The sequence below is a fragment of the Cynocephalus volans genome, chromosome 10 (assembly GCF_027409185.1).
Source record: "Cynocephalus volans isolate mCynVol1 chromosome 10, mCynVol1.pri, whole genome shotgun sequence".
In the NCBI taxonomy this organism is placed as follows: Eukaryota; Metazoa; Chordata; class Mammalia; order Dermoptera; family Cynocephalidae; genus Cynocephalus; species Cynocephalus volans.
Window position 1 is genome coordinate 18598477 of NC_084469.1, and position 17366 is coordinate 18615842.

Below are 17366 nucleotides of genomic sequence, written 5' to 3' on the forward strand. Positions count from 1 at the left end.
AAATACTCAACATCACTCAGCATTCGGGAGATGCAAGTCAAAACCACACTGAAATACCATCTCAATCCAGTCAGGATAGCTAATACCCAAAAGACTGTGAATGATAAATGCTGGTGAGGTTGCAGAGAAAAAGGAACTCTCATACATTGTTGGTGGGACTGCAAAATGGTGCAGCCTTTATGGAAAATCGTATGGATGTTCCTCAAACAATTGCAGATACATCTACCATATGACCCAGCTATTCCACTGCTGGGAATATACCCAGAGGAATGCAAATCATTGTGTCGAAGGGATACCTGTACTCCAATGTTCACTGCAGCACTATTTACAATAGCTAAGAGCTGGAACCTGCCCAAATGTCCATCATCAGGTGAGTGGATAACGGAAAATGTGGTATATCTACACAATGGAATACTACTCTGCTATAAAAAAGAATGAAACACTACCATTTGCAACAACATGAATGGACTTAGAGAAAATTATATTAAGCAAAACAAGTCAGGCACAGAAAGAGAAATACCACATGTTCCCACTTATTTGTGGGAGCAAAAAATAAATAAATAAATACACAAACGGGGGGGGCGAGAAGAAGACACAACAATCACAATTCCTTGAAGTTGTTAAGATAAGCGAACAGATTTGAGGTTGATGAGAGGGAGGGGGGAAGGGAGGTGGAATGGAGAATTCGGTAAAGGGACACAAAAATCAATCACATTGTATATTGATAAAATAAAATAAAATTTTTTAAAAAGTCCCTCGAAACAAGTGAAATTACAAGTACAACTTACCAAAACCTATGAGATATTGCAAAAGCAGTACTAAGAGAGAAGTTTACAGCAACATGTCCTTACATTAAAAATCAAGAAGTCTTATCTCCCCCTACAACGACACTTGATGAGCTTTAAAAAAAAATTAGGGCTTCTGGTCAAGATGGTGGAATAGACGGCAGCATCACTCTCTCCCACAAATCAAGCAATTTACAACTATAAAAATGCAACAACAGCCAAGCTGTGGCCACTAGAGCTCAGGGGAAGAGGAGGAGAGAACAGAGTTCATGAAGGCAGGAGAAGGCACAATGAGAGAAAGAAAACACTGCACAGAGCGTTTTGGGATGCAGCCACTTTAAGGCTGGAGCTGCTGAGTGCATGCAGCAGGAGCCGACAGAAACTGCTGCTGTGTCCTTTGGATGGAATTGCTTGGAGGTGGCAGGAGAGAAAGGGGCCTTAGTGGCCCCCAGGACAGCAAGACTACTGATAGGGTTCCCATGGACCCACACAGGAGCAAGGAGCCAGAACAACTGAAAGAAAGGGGCCATTCAGAGGCCGGTGAGCCATCACAATGGACCAACACACAGCCCATCCCATGGGAAGTGTTTGGAGCATGGGCAGTGGGAGAAACAGGCCCACCAGAGGAACACTGGAACACAGTAAGGACAGCTGATCTGCCCCCCGATCAGTGCCAGACCACTCAGAGGAGATTGGTCAGGAATACAGAATTGCATGGGGTGGAGTTTGATGAAAAGACTCAGGCCCAGATAAGAATTTATACACAACCCAGGTGCACCAGGTCTCTGGAGAGCCAGAAGTGCCTATACAGTCAACCATTAAATGCTGAACTGCACAAAAAGCCTTCCCTAGGAAAACAGGAGTTAAGCAGCAATTTATCTCAACCACACAGCTCAAGTACCAGTTCCCACAGGAAATTCCCCCATTTTAGAAATAAGCAAAGGAAAAAAAATTAGTTCCGGCCCAGGCAGACCACGAGTGCTTCAGGGACCTCCAGGGGACCTGAGGTGTGGAGCTGAGGACCGGAACCCCTGTCCACAACCAGGCACACCACCAGTGCGTCGGGGCCCACCTGGGGGCCTGAGGCTTGGAGCTGGACACCAGACAACCCCACCCACAACAAGGCACTCCGCCAGCACCTCAGGGCCCACCCAAGGGCCAGAGATATGGAGCCAAGGACAAGACTCCCCCACCCACAACCAGGCACACCACCAGCACCTCGGGGCCCGCCCAGGGGCCCAAGGCATGGAGCCAGAGACTGGAATCCCTCCCCCCAAAAACCAGGCACACTGCCAGTGCCTCAGGGCCCCACCCAGGGTCCAGAGGCATCTAGCCGGGACCGGACCCCCCCCAAGCAGGCACACCACCAGCGCCAAGGAGCATGCCAAAAACATTACCTCCATGTGGGTGGCCCACCACAGCCACCACAGTAACCATGGCTGCAGGAAAAGTGGCTAGACATCACAACCACACAGATGATCCACCAGCCAGTGGAGTGCACTGACACAAGGACAGTCACCAGCAGAGATCAAAGAAAAGAAAAGGATGTCTCTCTCCACAAAACCCATTCCAGAGTAACAGAAGAAGCATCTGCTATATGATAATATTCAAACACCTGAACACATTTCCCAGCATTTGACAGATCATCTGGGCAACAAATCAACAGAGTAACCATTACTCTTTCAGAGGGGGAGAAGAAATCTAGGGTTATCAGTGGTGGGAGGGGGAATAGGGAGAGATTGGAAAAGGGGTATAAAGAATAAGTACAATTTGTAACAATATATATACTAGTAATATTGATTTGATCAACATATGTGGCATTGAACCCAAAAGTATGTATAATCAATTGATTCAATAAAACAAAATAATTTTAAAAATTAAAAATTTTTTAAAAAAAATTATAAAACTGAAAAAGAACAGAAAGTCTGGAAATACACAACCTAATATTACACCTCAAAGAACTAGAAAAACAAGAACAATCCAATCCCAAAACTAGTAGACAAAAAGAAATAATTAAGATTAGAGCAGAATGAAATAAAAGAGACCCCAAAAATGATTCAAAAGATCAATGAAACAAAAAGTTGGTTTTTTGAAAAGATAAACAAAATAGAAAAGCCCCTGTCCAGAGTAACTAAAAAAAAAAGTGAGAAAACACAATTAACCAAAATCAGAAATAAAAAGTAGCCATTACAACCATTCCCACAGAAATATAAAGAATCGATGGAGACTACTGTGACCAACTATACACAAACAAATTTGAAAATCTGGAGGAAATGGATAAATTTCTGGAAACATACAAATGACCAAGACTGAAACAGAAAAGAAGTCCAAGAGAAATAGACCAAAAGAAGAAGCGACCAAGAAGAAATAGAAAAACTGAACAGACCAGTAATGAGAAACAAGACTGAAGCAGTAACCTGTAGTTTCCCAACAAGGAAAAGCCCAGGACCAGATGGCCTCACTGCTAAATTTTACCAAACCTTTAAAGTGGAGTTAATACCAATCTCTTTCAAACTATTCCAAAAAATTGAAAGAGAGGCCATTCTCCAAAACTGATTTTATGAGGCCAGCATCACACTGATACGAAAATCAAAGACACACAAAAAAAGAAAGTAATAGGCCAATATCCTTGATGAACATAGATACAAATATCCTCAAGAAATTATTAGCAAACAATATAACAGCACATCATAAAGATTATATACACCACGATACACCACAGCATACATATCATTATACACCATGATCAAGTGGGGTCATCCCAGGGATACAAGGATGATTCAGCACACAGAAATGAATAAATGTGATACACCACATCAACAAAATCAAGGACAAAAACATTACGATTATCTCAATAGATGCAGAAAAAGCACTGACAAAATCCAATACTACTTCATGATAAAGACTCTCAACAAATTAGGTATAGAAGGAAAATATCTCAACACAATAAAAGCCACGTATGACAAACCCACCACCAACATCATCCTGAATGGAGAAAAGCTGGAAGTTTTCCTATAAGAACAAAAACAAGACAAGGATGCCCACTCTCATCACTCCTATTCAACACAGTATTGGAAGCATTAGCCAGCAAAATCCGGCAAGAAAAAGAAATAAAGGGCATCCAAATTGGAAAGACAAAGTCAAATTGTCCCTGTTAACAGATGATATGATACTATGTATAGAAAAACCTATAAACTCTACCAAAAAACTCCTAGAACTGATGAACAAATTTAGTAAAATTCCAGGATACAAAATCAATATGCAAGGGGCCAGCCCGTGGCTCACTCGGGAGAGTGTGGTGCTGATAACACCAAGGCTACAGGTTCGGATCCCATATAGGGATGGCCAGTTAGCTAACTGGGTGAGCATGGTGCTGACAACGCCGAGTCAAGGGTTAAGATCCCCTTACCAGTCATCTTTAAAAAAAAAAAAAAAAAAAAATCAATATGCAAAAATCACTAGCATTTTTATTCACAAACAACAAACAGCAGAAAAGTAAATCAAGAAAGCAAGCCCATTTACAATAGCTACCAAAAGAATATAATACCTAGGAATAAATTTAACCAAGTAGGTTAAAGATCTCCACAATAAGAACTATAAAACACTGCTGAAAGAAATTAAACAGTACACAAAAAAACGGAAAGACATTGTAAGGATTAACATTGTGAAAATGTCCATAGTGCCCAAAGCAATCTACAGATTCAGTGCAATTACCATCAAAATACCAATGACATTCTTCACAGAAATAGAAAAAACAAAGTAAAGGAGCTGAGAGCTGCAGCACCCTCCACCCAGAAGCAGGCCAAAGAGCACACCCAGGGTCCTAGGCAAGAAGCTGAGGGCTGCAGCCCCCTGCACCTGGAAACAGGTCAGAGAGAACGCCTGTAGTCCTAAGCAAAGAGCCAAGGGCCGCGACTTCCTCCACCCAGAAGCAGACCAGAGCTCACATCTGGGGTCCTAGTCAAGAAGATGAGGGCCACATCACCCTCCATCCAAAAAAGACAAAAGAGTATACCCAGGGACCTAGGAAAAGAGTCAAGGGCAGTACCCCTTACCCAAAAAAGCAGGAAAGACAGCATGCCAAAAACACTACTTCCACGCAGGTGGCCCACTACAGCCACCACACCCACCACACCCACCACACCAGCCATGGCTGCTGCAAAAAGTTTGAAGCCACAGCAGCAGCCACAGCCATCCTGCACATAGCCCACCAGACACTCGACTGCACTGATATGAGGAGAATCACCAGCAGAGACCAGAAAAAGAAGAGGATTCTCTCTCCTCAAGTCTCACTCCAGAATAAGGGAAGAAGCCACTGCACAACCAGAACCAGACATTAATGTAGAGATACTAGAAAAATGAAAAACCAAGAAAATATGCAACCACCAAAAGAATACAGTCATTCTCAAACACCAAACCCTATAGAGCAGGAAATCCTTGAAATGACTGAAAACAAATTCCAAGAAGAAGACTCACACAACACAATGAAACAAGAAAAAAAATCCAGGATATAAAGGAGGAAATTTAGAAAGAGATTCATACCTTAAAAAAAAATGTAGCAGAACTCATGGAACTGAAAGATTCACTCAATGAAATAAAAACACAACCAAGAGCTTAAGCAGCAGGCTAGAACAAGCAGAAGAAAGAATTTCTTTCTTTCTTTTTTTTTTTTTTAAAGATGACTGGTAAGGGGATCTTAACCCTTGCTTGGTGTTGTCAGCACCACACTCTCCCGAGTGAGCCACAGGCTGGCCCAGAAGAAAGAATTTCTGAACTTAAAGATAATCTTTTCAAAATAACCCAGGCTGTATTTGTATTTGTCCTTTATGTGTTACTTATACCAAAATACCTGTAACTGGGTGATTTATAAAGAAAATGAAATTTACTGCTAGGGCCAGCCCGTGGCTCACTTGGGAGAATACGGTGCTGATAACACCAAGACCATCGGTTCAGATCCTATATAGAGATGGCCGGTTAGCTCACTGGGTGAGCGTGGTGCTGACAACACCAAGCCAAGGGTTGAGATCACCTTACCGGTCATCTTTAAAAAAAAAAAAAAAAAAAAAAAAAAATTTACTGCTTATGGTTTCTGAGGCTCGGAAGTCCAAAGTCCATCTGGTGGTGGCAACAGTGAACCAGAGGTCTCATATTGCAAGATGGTGGAAGCAAAGAGAGCAAAGTGAGCAAGACAGAGAGAGAGACAGACTCTCTTCTTTTAAAACCCTCAGAATCACACCCCTGACAAGTATTTTTAATACATTCACTACAGCATGGTCCTACAATCCAATCACCTCTTCAAGGCTCTACCTTTCCATTACCATAATAGGATTTCCCACCCTCTTAACAGTCACAGTGGGGGCTAAGTTTCTAATACATTCAAGTTTCAGGGAGTTTTGTGGGGACATAATTCAATCCACTACACAGGCAGGCCAAAAAAAAGGAAAAGGTAATTTTTTAAAAATGAAGAAAATCTAAGAGAGATAGCAGACAACCTTAAGTGCACAAACATTCAAATCATGGGTGTTCCAGAAGGGGAGGAGAAAGGAAAAGGCATGGAAAACCTATTCAATGAAATAATAACAGAATACTTCCCAAGTATAGGGAAAGACATGGACCTTCAGACCCAGGAAGCTCAAAGATCCCCAAACAGATTCAACCCAAAAAGATCATCTCCAAGACACATTATAAGCAAACTGGCAAAGCTCAAAAACAAAGAGAGAATCTTAAAAGAAGCAAGAGAAAAGTGTCATGTCACCTGTAAGGGAGCCCCTATCAGACTAACAGCAGACTTCTACAGAGAAACTCTACAGGCCAGAAGAAAATGGGATGATATATTTAATATTAAAAGAAAAAAACTGCCAGCCAAGAATATTATACCCAGCAAGGCTATCCTTGAAATGAGGGGAAAATTGTGTATTTTCCAGACACAGAAAAGTTGTGGGAGTTCACCACCATGTGACCAGCCCTACAAACATCCTTAAGGAAGTCCTGCACCTGGAATCCAAAAAATGATAATCACTACCATGAATACACGAGAAAGAACAAAACCCACTGGGAGAACGAAAATGCAAACAAGAAAGAGAAAGAAACTAAATCCTACCACCACAAAAAGCCATAGTGAAAACATAATAATGCCCCTACTTTATTTCTGATTTTAGTAATTTTAGTCTTCTCTCTATTTTCCTGGTCAGTCTAGATAAAGGTTTGCAAATTTTGTTGATTTTTTTAAAGAGTAAACTTTTGGTTTTGTTGATTTTCCCTATCATTTTTAATTCCTTATTTCATACATTTCTGTCATAATCTTTATTTCCTACTCAAATGTGCTTTTAATTTAGTTCGCTCTACTTTTTCTATTTTCTTAACATAGAAGTTTACATTACTGACTTGAAATTTTTCTTATTTAAAAATACAGGTGTTTACAAGTATAAATTCTTCTCAAAACACTGTATCAGCCCTGCATCTATAAATTTTTTAAATGTTGCACTTCGATCTTTATCTCGAAGTACTCTCTATGTTCCCTTTGATTTTTCTTTTTACCCATTGTTTATTTAGGAGAGTGTTGTTTAATTTCCACACATTTGTGAGTTTTCTAAATCTCCTTCTGTCACTGTGGTCAGAGAACATGTTTTCTATGATCTTGGTCTTTTCTTTAAGAAAAAAAAGAAAGAAATTGAAATAATAAACAACAAAAGAAAGTTTATGGAAAGTTTTCCATTATCTTTCTATTCTATTTTTCCACTAACTTTTTGAAGTGCCCTTGTGCTTATATTTTTTTTTTTTATTTTTTATGCAATTTATGTTGCTTAACTTAGATATTTATTTTCTGTTCTTTCTTTTTATTAAGTGAACTGGTTGATTTGCTTAGAAATTAATTTGCCTCTGAAAAGTTTATTCATCTTCCTCTGTTGAAATTAATTTGATATTTGCATGCTTTGGGAAGAATTTAGAGAGCTATTTTGAATAATTTGTAGAGATTATAAAATGAAATATGTGAATCTTAATGTTTTACATCTCCGGTTTTTGTGAAAATTTGAAGCCCCACTTTCTACAGAGTATTTTGTTTTTCATCTGTTATTCAGTTTATTTATTTGTTATTTGAAGAAATAAATGTGCATATCCCTGTTATACAAATATATAAATAAAATTTTTTTAAAAACTTTTAAAAAGAGAAAACACAATCCTAACATTCATATGGAACAAAAGACCCTGAATAGCCAAAGCAATCCTGAGCAAAAAAAAAATAAAGCCAGAGCCATTACACTTCCTGACTTCTAAGTATATTACAAAGCTATAGTAACCAAAACTGCATTGTACTGGCATAAAAACAGACACATGGGACAATGGAACAGAACAGAGACCCCAGAAATCAACCCACATATATATAGCCAACTGATCTTCAACAAAGGCACCAAGAACATACACTGGGAAAGGACAGCCTCTTCAGCAAATGGTGCTGGGAATACAGGATATCCATGTGTACAAGTATGAACCTAGCCCCATACATCTCACCATACACTAAAATGTATTAAAGACTTAAAGTAAGACCTGAAACTATAAAACTTCTAGAAGAATACAAAGGGGAAACATTTCAGGATGAAGGACTGGGCAAAGACTTCATGAATAAGATCTCAAAAGCACAGGCAGGAACAGGAAAAATAAACAAATGGGGTTATATCAAAATAAAGTTTCTGCACAGCAAAGGAAACAACCAACAGAGATGGGAGATGATTTATATATTTGCAAAGTAAACATCTGACAAGGGATTAATATCCAGAATATACAAGGAAATCAAACAACAGTAAAAAAAATAATAATAATCCAATTTAAAAAATGGGAAATGAAGCTGAATAGGCATTTTTCAAAGGAAGATATGCAAATGGCCAACAGGTACATGAAAAAAATGCTCAGCATCACTAATCATTAGGGAAATGCAAATCAAAACCACACTGAGATATCATTTCACCCCAATTAGACTGGCTATTACCAAAAAGAGAATAACAAAGGCCGGCAAGATGTGGAGAAAGAGAAACCCTCCTACACTATTGGTGGGACTGTAAATTAGTACAGCCTTTATGGAAAACAGTATGAAGTTTTCTCAAATAACTACAAATAGAACTATCATATGATCCAGCAATCCCACTACTGGGTATATACCCAAAGGAATAGAAATCATCATGTCAAAGGGACCCCTGCACTCCCATGTTTATCCCAGCTCTATTTACAATAGCCAGCTACAGAACCAACCTAAATGTCCACCAACAGAAAACTGGATAAGGAAAATGTGGTATATAAACACAATGGAATACTACTCAGTCATAAAAAAAAGAATGAAATTCTGCCTCTTGCACCAACATGGATGAACCTGGAGAAAATTATGTTAAGTAAAACAAGCCAGGCACAGAAAGAGAAATACCACATGTCCTCACTCATAAGTGGCAGCAAAAGAAAGGAAGGAAAGGGAGGGGAGGGACAGGAGGTAAGGGAAAGAAGGGAAGGAGAGAAGGTGGTAGAAAGGAAAGAACAAGAATCACAATATTTCAGGAGAACAGAGCTGAGGTTATTAGAGGTGAGAGGAGTGAGGGGAGACAGTGGGAAACTGGTTAATGGACAAAAGAAATGATTACCTTTTGTAGTGATGAACATGCTAATTATCCTGGTTTGATCATCACACACTGTACACAGGTATTGATATTTGACTCTGTACCCCATAAACATTTAATCAATTATTTTTCATTAAAAAAATAAATAAATACATAATAATCACTCAGTTTGTCAATAACCCAACATTTCTTGATAAACAATAGTCTTATGTTAGAGAATCTAACAGGGAGAAACACAAAATTCTAAGAGAAATAAGTAGCTGCAATAATTTACAAAAATCAATTTTGGGGGAAATTGTGGTTAGTAAATTAAAAATTCATCTATTCATTGAAAAAAATTAACTAATTAATTAAAATGGTTATGATGGTAAATTTTATGTTATGTCTATTTTACCATAATAAAAAAATGAGAAACAAACAAAAGATCATAGAAGAGATAAAGACTCAAGAGTATGATATCATTCAATGTCCAACTAGAAAATGAAAACAACTCAGTGTATTTAGAGTAGGGAATTTAAAGCAGACAACTAGTTACACAGGTTATGGAACAGCTGAGATGCCAAACAAGGAACTGTTTTCGATTAGCAAACAGCAGGAAGGCATTGCTACCCTTAGGCTAGGGAAACAAAGAGAGGAGTGCAGGGTGGCGGGTCACCTGGCAGAAAGTGGAATGCCATTTGGATTGTCCAGGTGAAACTAGAACCATGGAGGAAATGCAGCTGCTGACAGAAGGAGGGAGAGGAAATAACATTCTTCCCTTTGTCCCACTCTCCAGTTCAATTTCTCATCAGTGCCTCCCAAACTCAGCAAGAAGACAAGAGACAAGTAGCCCCCTTGCAAGAGAGGGTGAAAAAGAGCAGTGGGAAATATCTGAGAACAAACAGGCCTTGAGCTAGCATGAATTCTGTTCAGAAAGAAATAATTTTAAAGTCTAGAAAGTTCAAAACTAATGATTACTTTGCAATTATAAATCCTATACAACTGACCAAACTTGAATTAATAACTTCTTTTCTAAAAAAAGGTTAATGTACTTAAAGTTTAAGGCTACACACTGTTACAGTTATTTTAAGAAGCTGTACAATATACTAGTTCTGAAAAAGTTTCTGTAGTATGGTTCTGTTGCCTTTTTAATTAAAAATGAATTTATTTTGAAAACTAAAAAGTTACTATAAGAAAAAGGAATCTGACTAAAGTTCTCTTTTTGGAATCAGATCCACCCCAAACATTTAATTCATGTGTCCAAAAAAAGTTAAAACCATACCATTTAAATCTGCATTTTCAAATCTGACCCAGACTATTTTCTCCTTTTCTTCTGTTGGAGGTGTTCCACTGTAAGCCTGCATAGTAAACAGAAACATTTGAATAAAAATATTTTACAGCTCTAATATTACTGATGTTCAAAAAAGTGACTTAAATAAAGCCAACCCTAATCCTCTCCTACTTCACCAACCCTAAATCTTGGTAACTAGCACATTTTGAAACATCATTACTCCCAAAGAATGTTATCCAGGGGTCTGATAACCTTGGTCAAAGACATTTTTAACCTATTAAAGACTTGTAGAAACCGGGGTGGTCAGTTATCTCACTTGGGAGAGTGTAGTGCTGGTAACACCAAGGTTATAGGTTTAGATCCCCATAATGGCCAGCCTCAAAAAAAAAAAAAAAACTCATGGAAACCTAAAGTACAATGATCAAGCATCACTATAATTGGAAGGCACACAAAAAACTAAATCACCCCCTATACTGTCAACAAATAAGAAGGCTTAGGAAATAAATAAAACTTATCTGTTTGTTTCTAGGTGCTAGTGATCAGGCAAATACACTCCACCTACACTTTTCAAGAGTATTAGTTTTTCAGTCCCTTATCTGGCTTCCAGAACCAACTTATCAGCTAATTCCTAGAAGCCTGGAAGGGTCACAAAGATAAGCATTAACAGCCATGAAGTGTCAACAATATCCCTTAGTACTCAGATGTCACCTCTCCATAAAAACACATGCTTTTATTTTAAAATTTTTAAAGATAATATATACTTAGGAGCATTCAGAATATCAACAAAACAGCTACACCTCTTTTTTTGCAATTATAAAGTGATAATCAATTTGAAGAACAATTATTTAATATAAGCTGTATCAAAAGCATACAAAAACTATCATCCCACATGTAATTTGTTACATAGGACCTGCTATAAATTTCCATGCCACTTTACAGCACCCATACTATGCAAGGTTAATGGCTATTGAAAATAACCATAAAAAGCCAGGTTTACTTTACTACTAGGCATACTATATAAAAAAATTACCTTACACATCCATACAATTTCAATTGCCTTTTTTCTGTTTTGTTTTGTTTGTTTGTGTTATCAGCACCAGGCTGTCTCAATTGAGCTAAACAGCCAGATCGTCAATCGTCTTTTTTTAAAAACAATTTGTAGAATACAGGATGGCTGGTTAGCTCACGTGGAAGAGTGTGGTGCTGGTAACACCGAGGTCACAGAATTGGATCCCCATAATGGCCAGCTGACAGAAACCTAAAATACAATGAGAGGTGTACAGGGGCGGTTAACTGCCTTGGAAAAGAAAAACTCTGCACTGGAACCAACTAATTCATCAACTTTATCTTCAACCACCTCATTCTTATCTTCTTCCTAAGTCTATCTTGTTCTTTTCATCCTTGAAAACTCTTTTTTAAAAATAAACATTCTTATTTTGGAATAATTTTAGATTATTAAGTAACATTAATATTATTATTAATGTTAATAATATTAATATTATGTATTAAATATACAGAGAGTTGTCATTCTACTCACCCAGTTTCCCCTAATGTTAATCATCTAATCTAAGCAATTCTTACATTATGGTGCATTTGTCCAAACTGCAAAACTAATATCGGTGTGTTACTATTAACTAAATCCCAGACTTTATTTGGATTTCACAGTTTTTTCTGCTAATGTCCTTTCTCTGCTCCAGAATCCAATCCAGGATACCACCTTGCATTTAGCAGAACTTTTTTTCCTATGTCAGAATTTCCTTTAACCTGGTATAGCAGTAACCTTTTCAAAATTTTCTTCAGATTAAAAAACATTTTATAAGACTAATAGATCTGCAACATAACCAGCGCCACTTTAGACAAGCCCAAGTACAAAATGGTGCCACCGGGGGGGAGGGGGGAGGGAGAAGGGAGGGAGGTTTTGGTGATGGGGAGCAATAATCAGCCACAATGTATATCGACAAAATAAAATTTAAAAAAAAAAAAAAAAAAAAAAAAAATCCCACAAAATGGTGCCACCCACCTCCTCCCTTCCACTCCCCCCTTCCCTTTAGAAGCCTCCTGACTTAAACAGAAACCCCTTTTGCTTCCGCAAGGACGCAATTCTCCACCCCGATCCACATTAGCATAATGACCCTCCTTGATGGTATCAGCCAGCCCTTGGAGCACTATATAAGCTCTACCACCCCCACACCTGGTGCTGTACACCATTTTCAGGGCAGCCCTGGGGCCTGTGCCACTCTAAGCACAGCTCAGCAGATTTCTTTCTTTAATAAAGCTTGAACGGTACCCTGCATCTCAGCTCACTTTCTTTCAAAGAATGCTTATCATCTGCAGCATTATTCAACATTCTCTCAGTTCCAACATCTTCATGATGGTCTGCTTAGACTCCTCTGGGTGATATGCAGAACAAAACAAAGCCAAAGGAGGCCTTTCAATGTATTGGGATTCTTGAACCTCTTTTTGCTTTCCCTCTGAGGAAATAAGGCTTTCATAATGAGGCTTATATGCTTTTACTATGTCTTCAAGTTTTCCTTTCTCCATAGCAGACATGTTATTCTTTTTTATTAAGCATTTTTGAGAGAAAATTCTGTGAAGTTGACCCGAATGCTACTTCTTGTGTGCCTTCCTGTAGGTTTGCACAAAGAAGGCATGTGAAGTCATTCTGACTCTCAACTTCTTATGATCTCCTTTGCACATGTTTAGATGTTTTATTCTCAGTGCGACACAGACTCACCCAGTACCCATCCAATATTCACTTGCTGTCTTTATGGAGGTAAGTGTACTGCCACAGAAATTTTTTAATTTCCCTAGCACTGATTACAAGCCCTTCCTCTTCAAGCAAGATGCAACTCCTCTAGCCCTCTTATTTAGAGTCAAAACTTTCATCCCATTACTGACAAGATTTACTTCTTTTATACCTTATCTGTTTTCTAACACACATACACACACTCATAAGCACAAGGTTATTTTGGGCTTTTATAAAACACAACTATAATCACTCTAGCTATCATTCTGTATGCTGTCTTATTTTTCAACTGTACAGAAAATAACTTCCATAGTGTGCTATTGTCAAAAGTATAATTTTTAATTACAGAAAATTATTTTATATGGACCATGATGTATCATCATTTGCTTGACTGTTACTGATATTTAGGCTGGCTAAAATTTTTTACATTGAAAATGTGAAAATTTCACACACTGAAGAGAAAAGTTTTGAGCTTTAATTTTTTCTTTGTTGAATTAGTTTTTGGGGTCTGGCCAGTTAGCTCAGTTGGTTAGACCACCGCCTTGTAACACCAAGATTAAGGGTTCAGATCTCTATGACAGTCAACCACCAAAAAAAAAAAAAAGAAATTATTTTTTAAAAATAAATTTTCATGAGTGGAATTATTAGATCAAAGAGCACAGCTAAGGGCTCCTTCCAGCCATCAATGCTATAAGTGGAACACAACTATAATTAACTCAATGGGCGATAACTAAAGAAGCTGCTATCCAGTCCAACAACACATTTTCTCTTTGGGGGGTATTCGCAGACCCACAGAATAATTTCTAGGCTCCATGAATTTGATGATTCCCAAAATAGAGGAGTTGGAACAAAACATCAGCAGAAAATATCATTTCCAGGGCCGGCCTGTGGCTCACTCGGGAAAGTGCGGTGCTGATAACACCAAGGCCACGGGTTCGGATCCTATATAGGGATGGCCGGTTCGCTCACCGGCTGAGTGTGGTGCTGACAACACCAAGCCAAGGGTAGAGATCCCCTTACCAGTCATCTTTAAAAAAATTTTTTTAAAGAAAATATCATTTCCCAATATATAACTGCAAAGTACCAATGTGGGATTCTGAATAACATGTGGAAAAAATGTTAGAAAGCATTGTTCTCATGTCAACCAAACAGGAAAGAAAATGTGTAATGTAACAAAAAGTTACTCCCATTATTGCTTTCCTAAGCAAAATATGTTCAGTAGCTCCTAAAGTAACTATGTCCCACTATTACAATTAGAAATTATAATGTCTTCAGCTCATCTAATTATTCTGACTACTGATTGTAAACCATAAATATACATCTCTGGCTCTGGATCTCTAGTCTCCTCAGTCTCTCTGTGAGACTACTTAATATTTGCTTTACTTTATTTTATGCTTCATATACATGACATCCTTTATGCCTCAAAACAAACTCATAGGCTGGCCAGTTAGCTCAGTTGGTTAGAGCATGGTGCTGATAACACCAAGGTCCAGGGTTCGATCCCTATACCGGCGAGCCACCTAAAAACAAACAAAAAAAAAAACCAAACAAAAAAACTATAACAAATATGATGATTAAGCACATTTAACACCTAAGGGCACTAATGTTTAGAAGGGTCCAGTAACTTGTACAGAGCTAGTAAGACATAGAGCACAAATATAAACCCAGATCTCATATCAAAGTCTGTGCTCTTAATCACTAAGCTACCCTAAGTCCAATGTGCAAAATGTTGTTAAAATTTCTCTGCCAAATAAAGTAAATGCCTACCATTTTTTTTTTTTTTTTTTTTTTTTTAAAGATGACCGGTAAGGGGATCTTAACCCTTGACTTGGTGTTGGCAGCACCACGCTCAGCCAGTGAGTGAACCGGCCATCCGTATATGGGATCCGAACCCAGGGCCTTGGTATTATCAGCACCGCACTCTCCCGAGTGAGCCATGGGCCCGCCCAGTAAATGCCTACTATGATCCCATCACAATCCCACTCAATTTATCAATGTTAGATTTTATTCTGCCCTAAACCTCAATTCAAATGGCATTTCATTCACTAAGCCTTCTTTGATGTCCCCCAACTGAACTTAATTTTCCTTCCACTATTGTTATCACAGCACTGTTTTACCTTTATTATGGTACTTCCATTTAGCCATGTATTTCAGCTGTATATTAATTTTACTATAGACCATGGGTTACCAAATCTCGCCCATCATCTATATTCATAAATAAAGTTTTATTGGAATATAGCCACCTCCATTCCTTTCCATAAACAGTAGTACTGAGTAGTCGAAACAGAGATTGTATAAAGTATCTAGCCATTTACAGAAAAAGTTTGCAGTCCCCTGCACTAAACCATGAAGCCTACAGACTGACATCAAGCATCCCCCCAACTTAGCTCAGGTTGTGCCTGATCCACAGTGGGAGCTCAAGTAAATGCTTGCTGCTGGAATTTCTGCTTTCTTCCCACAGTAACTAGAATAATGACTTTCATACAGGGGACAAACAATATAAACTTATTGAATAAATATTCTTCTTAGAACCATGCCTGCAACATTTACTTTCATAGTTCCTATGCTGATCCAAATCTTCACAGCCATTTGCACAGATTAATAGCCTGTTAATTTCCTGTCTAACCTACATTCATAAAAACTAAATTAAGCTTCTAAATTTCCATTATTTTAGGGCCAGCCCGTGCTTCACTCGGGAGTGTGGTGCTGCAACACCAAGGCCACGGGTTCGGATCCCTATATTGGGATGGCCGGTTAGCTCACTTGGGACAGCATGGTGCTGACACCACCAAGTCAAGGGTTAATATCCCCTTACCAGTCATCTTTAAAAAAAATAAAATAAATTTCCATTATTTTTATCCTATCAGTTTTAGCAAACTCCTATTTTCCACCTACTAGAAATTACTCAATCTAGTGTTCTTGTTCCTCTAACAAACTCTCCAACTATTCTCTCAAAGATTCTGACCCCAGTCTCTCTCCTCCAGCTAACAAAAACCACTTGCTATGTAGGTTTCATAGTAGCACAAAAGGTGCCTTTGGGGCTGGCCAGTTAGTTCAGTTGATTAGAACATGGTACTGATAACACCAAGGTCCAGGGTTCAATCTCTGTACTGGTCAGCTGCCCAAAAAACAAAAAAACAAAAAAATCCTGTACTGGCCAGCAGCCAAAAACAAAACAGAACAAACAACAAAAAAAACACATCTTTGTAAAAATTTGATAAAGAGGGCCTTTAGGAGCAGAAAAAGAACAAAAATTTTTAAATGACTCTTCCATGGAACTGTGGCATCAAACCAGGGCTCAGGACCTAAGAGAGGAACAAACTGGATTTCAGCCCCCAATTGCTCTATCAGCCTGACACTCTGTGTAGAGTACAAGATGCTCTACTGTCACAGCAGTCCTCTTGCCTACCACATCCAGCTAGCAAGTGTCCTTCTACATCAAATACGCAAACTTTCCATTCATTTCAACTAATGCTACTTCTAATGTCCTTTGGAACCTGACTCTTTCACTCTTTCTTTGCTCTGCATCCCCTTAGCAATTAAATGTTCAGTTTGCACATATGTGTAACATTTACTGATATGTTGCTATTAACAATCTCTGGTTGTTTCAAGCAATTTGACTCCCCATATTAACCAAGTGTCTCTAGAAAGGAAAGTATTTATTTTTCCTTACTTGTGCCACAGAACTTGTTATTGTGGTCTATTTTCATTATAAATGACTGAACAGGGCTGGCAGGTTAACTCAGTTGGTTAGGGCATAACACTACAGTCCAGGGTTCGATCCCTGTACCAGCCAGCTGCCAAAAATAAAATAAAATAAAAATTAAAATGTCTGAACATAATAAAGCAATACCAACATTCCTTGTACTTTCCCTTATTTCATTAATACATTTTCTTTAATTTCAACTAAAATCTGGATTTTAGACTTTTCTAGGACACGCTCATAAAGCTAGGTAACTTGGATG

The 17366-nt window shown here is 38.3% G+C and overlaps 1 protein-coding gene across 8 annotated transcripts in view; it reads right to left on the reverse strand.

The window, feature by feature from the left end:
* BCAS3 (BCAS3 microtubule associated cell migration factor) overlaps positions 1-17366 on the reverse strand; it is a 601295-nt gene that overhangs the window by 577124 nt on the left and 6805 nt on the right. For all 8 annotated transcript variants that reach the window (XM_063109232.1, XM_063109228.1, XM_063109233.1 and 5 more), the window contains exon 4: positions 10647-10722. In XM_063109232.1, the coding sequence (XP_062965302.1) occupies positions 10647-10722 (76 nt within the window). The remainder of the gene's footprint in view (positions 1-10646; positions 10723-17366) is intronic.